The following is an 8,643-nucleotide window of genomic DNA, read 5'->3' as shown; positions in this document are numbered from 1 at the left end:
TCCCTTCAAGGGATGCCTTGACCATGTAGGCTCCAAAATAATGTTTACATTGCCATGACACAGGACATGTCATTTAGCCTGGTTGGTCCTTACTCACTGCTCAAAAAAAAAAAAATCACTTCTACTTACATCACTCCTGGCAAACATTTCTCCAACCAAACCTCTGGTAACAGCAACTCCGCATCGTCTTCAGGTACTCCAGTGGTTCAGCGTCCCAGTCATAAGAAAGCTTTTCCCAGCAAATGACTCATAACTTCCTTGCTGCAATTTTATCCCATTATTTGTGCGTTACACATCACAGATATAGAGAACAAACTACGTCCTTATTTTTTGCAGTTACATTTTCCTGTACTTTGAGACCCTTATAATGCTTTTATTTCCTCCTTCACTTGTCTTCCCACTGTCCTTGTCCCTGGAAGGAACAGTACCAAACCTTTTAGCTTGTCCTCACAGGTTATATTTTGTAGGTCTCTGATCATACTTATTTTTGCCAGTGGACTGATAGGGGAACATTTTTTTCCACATATTCCTTGAAGACAGAAGCCACAATATTGGAGTTCACATAAATTTCTTCTTGAATCAATGAAAAGATATTTATTCCCTCAGAAATGTAACAACTTCAATGGGTTCAACAGAAAGGTCACACTCCTCCCTCACCACATGGACAAGCTGTGTAGCCTAATACTGAGGATCTTCTCCTATGGGATAAATTAAGCCAGTCTGACTCTCCTTGGGTAAGCCTGGTGTCTGACCTTTGGCATCCTGCATCCATGCACTGACAGACAGGGATCAGAGAAGGGTAGACGGGGCAATTCCTCTCCCTCCTGCTTTTGTTTCAGTGCTGGCTCTGGCTGGGGTACTTAATTTTCTTCACAGTGGCTGTTTTGGATTTGTGCTGAACACAGAGTTGATAATACAGAGGTGCTTCTGTTATTGCTGAGCAATGCTCATAAGAGTCTAGAGCTTTTCTGCTTTTCGTACTGCCATGCTGGCAAGGGGGCTGGGGATACTTGGGAGATTGGTAGGAGACACAGCTGGGACAGGTGACCCCAAGTGACCAAAGGAATATTCCAGACCATATGACATCATGCTGAGTACATAAAGTGAGGGAAAGGAGGAAGAGGGGGGCATTTGGAGTGCCGGTGTTTGTTTTCACAAGTCGTAGTTACATGTGATGGGGCCCTGCTCTCCTGGAGGTGGCTGAACACACCCATGGGGAGCAGTGACTTAATTTTTTGCTTTGTGTGCATAGCTTTTGCTTTCCCTATAAACCATGTTTATCTCAACCCACAAATTTTCATGCTTTTACCATTTTGAATTTCTCCACAGGCCAGCTGGTGGCAGAGTGAGTGAGCAGCTGTGTGGTACTTGGTTGCTGGCTGGGGTTAAATCACAGCATCCATATGGGGCTCAGGACTAGAAGATTCGTGTCCACTCAGCACTGTCAAGACTTAGGGAGTTCTTGACTAACTACCAGGAGATCTGTTGGTGGTCTGGGAACTCTGCTAAAATAACTGTAGATGACTGTGGTTGTAGGCAGAAGGTTGGGAAACTCCAATGTAGATCTTTGGCATGCAGTGTAGCACTTGAGTACCTACAGCCACATGGTTATTACAGTTTAAGAAGCTGAGCTGCTTAACTGAGGGTGGCTCAGATTCCTCCATCTCCTTGCCCCTGGGAGGGACCCAAGCACTGCACTCGTACAATTGCACCCAGACCACAGCACTAGCTTGGCTCTGTCATGTCTATGTATTAGGATTGCAGCACAGGGAGCTAGAAATAATCAACCGTTCCCAAACCAAGGAAAGGTATGAAGAATGCAAAATAAAACATTTGAAGAAACAGAAATCAAAACAACTTTCTGTATTGACACTTGTTTTTAAACTAAAGACATAATTATCCTGTAGCAAGCCTTGGCTACAGAGAAAAACATCTTGTTGGGAACTAATTAAAGAATTATCCAGTGTTTAGCTTCCCATAGATAAAGGAGCATAAGCTTTGAAACAGAAGGGTTTGCAGTATGCTTTTGAAAACTCTCTGAAGACAGCCAAGCTTAAGTCTGTTAAGACTCTTCCTTTGACTATTAAATGTCTGTCAGATGTCTTTTTTTCTTTCTTCCTTGATTTTTTTTCTTCTTATAAAAGAAGTTCCTGGTACCACTTAACAGCAGACATTTTCTCCTTAGAGCATGTGGTGGTGTGTTACCGTGTATCACAGCGATGAACACAGGTCATCCACTGAACCACTGTACAGGTGGGACAAGTGTCAAAGCTGGCATGAAATACAGTGTTTAGTAAATTAAAAGCTGGCACTGCATGCTGCATCCAGCCCCCAGGATTATGTTCTAACCAGACCTTTCCCAGGCACAAGGTGTACCAGCACCATGTCCCTGACAGACAACCTCTGGGTGCTGCAGGGAATACCAAGTCCCTTTTAGGAAGCTGATCAACTTCTTGGTTCAGCAAGAGGGGACAATGACAGTAAGCATTGTCTCTCATCCACTTTAACAGCTCGACATTCTCTGCCAGGGAAGGGATAACCCAGCCTGAACAGCAGGAGTGACCAGACTCTGCATGGGCTCCCATGGTGCGTGCTCAGACATACTTCTTGGGGATAACTTGGGCCTGGCTTCAAAAGCAACTTCTCTGCTCTGCTCCCTCTGCCCAGCAGCCTGATGGGAGCTGTGAACTCATGTAACCACAAGTGATTTTCAGAGCTCTACTTGTTTGGACTACAGGGTTTTTCTTTCTGTGCTTCTTACCAGCCCCACACACAGCAGGCTTTTAAGAGCCAGTTACGCTCCTGATTCCCCTCCTGTCAAATCAGCACCCAGAGTGTTGGCCAAGATCAGGGATCACAAACTTCCTCCTCTCTAGCAGAAGGATTGTGGGTGCCCAGCAAAGCAGCACTGGGCATGCTGGCACTGACTTTGTTTGCCACCACGTAAGAACTGCTGTTGACTGCAGTTCACCCAGCACAGTTTATTTAGCATCTCCAGCTTTGTTTAAAATAAGCACACATGTAGATGAAATTATCCCTGCTTTCCAAAAGACAGACAAAAAACTCTATCTGTGCTTAGTGGAAGAGGATGGGAGTTTTAACCAGCTCTCTGAAGTGGAAGTACTCCATAGAGACAACATTATGTGGGAAAGGGGAATCAATTTTTGCTAACCTCTCTTCCACTGTCATGCTACTTTGCAATTTTCAGTGCAGCTTCTGATATCAGATGCATTCTCAAGAGTCATGAGAATTGTCAGTGCAAATATATTTAGCCATATCCCTTTGGGTAGGTGGGGGAGGAAAGAAACCCCTAAATAGCTATAAGATAACAATTACTGCAAATATATTTGCTTAGAGAAAGTTTAGTCAGAGTTCAAAGTCCTTGGCAGCTGGATGGCCAACGGCCAACTTCTTCTCAAGCTGTCCCTACAAACCTTTACTCTTTGAGGAGCATGCTCAGAAGAGAAACCCCTCTGCTTTCCATAGGTTTTCTCCACATGCTCTAAGAACTCTTCAGTCTAAAAGAAATGCTTAAATAAATGGCAAATTATTTAGACATCTCTTTCCTCTTTAACAAAAAAACACCGTAAGTCAAATCCAAGCCATCCATGATAGAAACCATGTTTTAAATAGGAAAAGGGAAATTCTCACTATTCATAACATTGCAAAGGAATCAGAAAGTTCACAGCTCTACCAAATGAGTGAAAATGACCTGGCTTTTATTCAACTGCACTGTTAGTGGGAGTGAGAAGAAGTCTCCCACACAGCCACAGGAGAAAACTGTGGGATTCGGACTGGAAAAGTAGCAGGGGGAGGATGTGAACACTGTTAAAAATAAAACTTATCAGACAACAATTGAATCATGAGAATGTTATCTGGTTCAACAGGAGTGTGAAAACAAATAGGCATTTCAAGAAGAGGGTCACTAGCAAGGTAAATAACTTCAAAATAGTAGGAAGTGACCAAAGAAATGTGCCAAGCCAAGGGCAATAAAAAAAGGTCTCTCCAACAGCAGAAGGCAGTCATGGATACAGATTTCAATGTCACCCTACATGCAGCTGCATGGCATTGCACCCTCCCATTGCACCCCTGGCCACAGTAAGACACAATACTGAAGAGATTTGCACAGGACAATGTTTAACATGACCCAGTGTTTATTGACTCCTGCTACACTTTTTTTAATAGTAACAGGAACACAAAATGTGTGGTAAAATACTACTAGGGGTTTTTTACATGAATCCAATGCAAAGTGCCAGCATTGTTGACCAGCATACAACCTGACAAGAGAAGATGTAGTCATAACTCACTCTCAGATATCTGATGGGAGTACATCACAGTCAAAGGAGAACTAGTCATTTGCCTGCAAATAAACACACTATCTTCTAGATGCAAGTGGTGTTAGAGCCAGCTATTTTGCAACAACAAGAAATACATATAATATATTCCAACATTTTAAAAAACACAAAGGACTAAAACGGTTTAAAAATAGAAGGGAAAAAAAAAGAGTGGATCTTTTTAGACACTGTTTTGTAGAAGTCATTCTTCATAGAACCAGAAGAAATCTAGAGAAAAAGATTTATTAGAGGCTACTTTGCTCAAAAGGCCAGTGGTCACAGGTTTAAAAATAAAAATAGTCTCTTGATTTTCAGCATTGTCTCCTGGCCTTTTTTCCTCCCTGCACAACAAAAACCTCCTGTTGAAAATTGCGGCTTAGTGGCTCTGCACATTTTTCCCCGCACAATTGAAAAGGCAACCATGTTTTTTAAAGAGCCATCAAAGACTTGCATGACATGCACGTGCAGCATGAAATATCTTCACAGATATGAATGATGACGGCACATTATCTAAAGGTGAAAAAAAAACCAGAATTTTTGGAGGATTCAAAGTTAAATGACTCAGAGAAAGCACTCCTTTTCACAACTGGCTGACAAGTGCTGTTTAGCCATTTGATTCAAACAGTTTGCTATGAAGATAAAACACAAGGAAAAAGCCTCTTTGAAATACCCTCCCTACGGTAGCAGCCTGCTTCCCTCACACAGACAGATAATTTCACTCTTACAGAGAAGTTTGCAACAATTCTCGAGACAGGCAAGAGAAATCTGTGTAGGAAACATCACACCTGTGTATTCCTACATGACCAACACCCCCCACAGCCCATCCCCAGCTAAACTACAGCTTCTTCAAGGAGATCATCCCACTGGAAACAGAGTAGAGATCTGAAACAGAGGACTGAGGAATTGGTTTCAAGATCCCAAGCCCTCAACTTTTTTTGCACTTGATTAAGTGTTAATAAAGACAACACTCTCTGCCACAGAATAATTGCTCTGTCTTCTATATATATAATATAGATGAGGAAGATATTGGCTAAAAATGAAAATATGTACTTTATAAATGCAACTATTCTGCTCCATGCTCCATCCACCACACGTGTTGCTGACCACTGCAGAAACCTGGTGGTAGCAACAGTGATAACTGAAGTACCTTCCTCTTTCAGCCCTTAGACAAAGCTTTTTCCCTTCCACCAGATCATTTTTCCACTGTTCCAGGCTCCAGTAAGATGCGTACTAACAATGCTTCCTAGTTCATTTTCAAGGTTACAGTTTCTAGAGGCAAAGCAATATTTGCTCTGCTCTGTTTTATCTGGTTTTCCTCCTTTTAAAATCATGTAGGAGTTTCAAATTTATGCGCCAGTATCAACTTTGCACAGTAATACAACAGGCAGTATTCCATCACCTTTGCTAAACAGTAATCCTGCGGGCCCTCTTTTCCAACACCTCTCACATTTCAAACAGTTACCTCTCACTCTCAAGGAAGAGCCCGAACTCTTTTGCATCCCACATGGACATTTCAGAATGAGAATTCCAAGTTATCACTAAGTTTCCTTCAAGTCTCTGGTGTGTTACTTAAAAGTAACTGTAGTAGAATAATGTTTTTCCTAACATTAAAGGACATTTATCATATTATTTGTCTTTTCCTAGTCTTGAGCTGGAAGAATACATTTGTCACACATGTTCCCTCATATTCCTCTCTTAAGGTGCACAGTCGTCAGGCCTATAAGACCATAGCTGGATCCCTGGGAGAAGCCAGAGAGAATAAGGGGTGTCTTAGCACTACTGTATTTACATTCAGCATTCATGGGCAGGCTGAAGGATGCTCAGCATTTCTTTTTTCTTTAAGATACAAAACTGTTTTAAAAAATACTCCATTTTCTATTATCATTTTTTATGTCATGAAAGGTATTTCTTTTCTGTCCTGTGCAGCTATTACCTTTCTGTCACTGACATTTAATAATTGCCATTGCACACTACTTTTCCATTCCCTAGCTCAAATGCAGCACCATCACAGCATGGCAAGCCAGCACAGTGTGGGGAAGTGGAGCAGGGCAGCTCAGACAGACCACCTTCACCAGCATGGGCAGGTGGCACAGGAAAATATGGGACACTGAAGGGAGCATCTATTTGGAACATTTAATAGGGTCTGACATACACACTGGCAACATGAGATAAAAATGAATGCAAGTGAGTGTATTAGGTTGAGAACAGTTAGTGTGAGTGATAAATGCATCCACTGCTAGCTCCCAGCTTCATTAAGAGCTATTCTGAACTGCATAGTAAGTGCTGGTTGTAAAAGTTTAGACAGATTGGAGATAGGTCACCTGTTACTCATTGAGTCCAGTAAGTTTAAAAAAATAATGGAGAAAAAAAAGTGTGCTTTGCCATTGAATAACTCTGATCTCACAGCTTGGGCACAACAGTAGTAGTTACCTGGCATAACAGATCAATTGAAACGGAATTGCAGTTTCATTCAAATTACATATGCATGCAAAATTAAATAAGTGTGTTCACTAAGAATATGCAGCATAAAAATCAAGTCTAAGTTACCCATTATTTATCATATATTTGTCAGACTGCCAGACATATCTTTTCCTTTCAGATTCATATCTATGTCACACAGAACATAGCAGATGGAGAAGTCACAAAGCAAACACTTCTCTACATATCACTGGCCTTAAGGGTCAATGCATTGTGTGCCATAAGCCTTCCAAGTTTACCAGACTTTTGGGAGAAAACAGCTGCTTTACCAAACTGTGAAAATAAAAAACATACAACCCATCCTGCTCAAAATGGAAAAAAAATGGTTTTATAAAGTTGTGAACAGATACATAACTACTGTCTCCTCAGTCCTGGGACAGAAAGGGCAGTACAACTGCACAGCTAGAATGTGCCTCTTGAAAAGCAAACAAAATCCAGAAAAAGCAATGATTGTGTAGACAAAAATCTGGGAAGTCATGTTATTGAAGAGTTGAACCAATGTTCTGCACAGCAAAATGATGAACAGTACATGAACAAGTCCATTTGGGACAGACCGTAAAATGACACTCTCCAAATATCCAATTTAATTTCCCATGTCCGATATCCCTCTGTGCCCATTAGCAGTCTGCCACCGATTTTAAACTTGCAAAGCTTCTTCCCATTGAACTAGAATTTTTTTCCTCATAAAGTGCAAATAAGACTCAGGTTTTTACCACTAGTTCCAATGACCATTATCTTAGTTACAAGAGTGATCAAAAGCCAGTTGGCTGAGCCACTACCACTAGGCTTAGTGATACTCTTTTTTTTTTAAACCCTGGTTATTTTTTCCAGCAAAAGGTAAAGAGCAAATAAGTCTTTCGTCTTTCTTCTACTAGATGCAGCATGACAGGAGGCTGCCTTAAGTACCATCAGCATAAGCTGCACATGCTAGACACAACCAGTGCACTCTTGTGCATAAAAATGATTTGCCCTTATTTACTGGAAATGGAAGTCATCTTTGGGATCTTATTTCCTCACACAGAGTTCATGAACAGTTGATTAGTCTTCATTAAGAGGTGCTTCTCTCTTCCTTGCATCTACATCAAAAAGAAGAAAAAGCAAGAAGTGGTTAAACTAGGAGGTTCTGACTATATTCATCTGAACACTCAGAAACAGAAAAACGTTGGTTTGTTTTCAATGGACAACACTTTCCATTTCAGAATCATGGCATGAATCCACTATGTGGACTGAACTGAACTGCTATATGATACCACAGCATGTTAACAAGGACAATCACACAAAGATCTTGTACATTTGTCATGCTGAAATTGAAGATGACTCATGCAATACTTAAGTAGCCCCAGTAGATTTTGAGACCCCAGATCAGTGATACTTTCCCCCACCGCCTCTTGGCCCCTTTTTCATGATCCTCTTTAAGGGTGAAACCAGTATTTGCTTTGCATACAAGCTACAGAGATGACAACAATTTGTTCTGAAAATCATTTGACTAATTACAACTTTGCCCAGCTACATACATTTTAAAAGACAAGTGCTCTCCACACTGTATTTTGAGGAGCTGCCTGAGACAGACCCTGAAGACCAGACCTTAAGCTGCTCTGAACAGCAAACCTTTGGTCATGGTCCCGGGTAGGGTGTTGGAACACATCTGGAAAACTCAGTCTGCGACTCGTATGCCATTACTACAGTAGCAGGCAGTGTGGCTGCCATTAGAAAGCTGGGTCACCTCTTTGTGGGCTTCTGCCCTTCATTAATGTAGAAGACAGACCATATTCATCCAGAACATTTAGAGAACACAACTATTAAACTGTCTGTGAAAGTCTCATGACTCTGT

At 41.4% G+C, this 8,643-nt stretch overlaps 1 protein-coding gene across 1 annotated transcript in view; it reads right to left on the bottom strand.

Annotated features, from left to right (window-relative positions):
• Positions 1-4,132: 4,132 nt before the first annotated feature.
• Positions 4,133-8,643, bottom strand: part of EGLN3 (egl-9 family hypoxia inducible factor 3) — a 29,014-nt gene continuing 24,503 nt past the window's right edge. The window contains exon 5 of the mRNA XM_039552640.1: positions 4,133-7,888. Coding sequence (XP_039408574.1) covers positions 7,851-7,888 — 38 coding nt within the window. The 3' untranslated portion in view covers positions 4,133-7,850. The remainder of the gene's footprint in view (positions 7,889-8,643) is intronic.

This window comes from Corvus cornix, chromosome 5 (assembly GCF_000738735.6).
Source record: "Corvus cornix cornix isolate S_Up_H32 chromosome 5, ASM73873v5, whole genome shotgun sequence".
Classification (NCBI taxonomy): Eukaryota; Metazoa; Chordata; class Aves; order Passeriformes; family Corvidae; genus Corvus; species Corvus cornix.
Note: the sequence above shows the minus strand (reverse complement) of the source record. Positions and strands in the feature narration are given on the sequence as shown.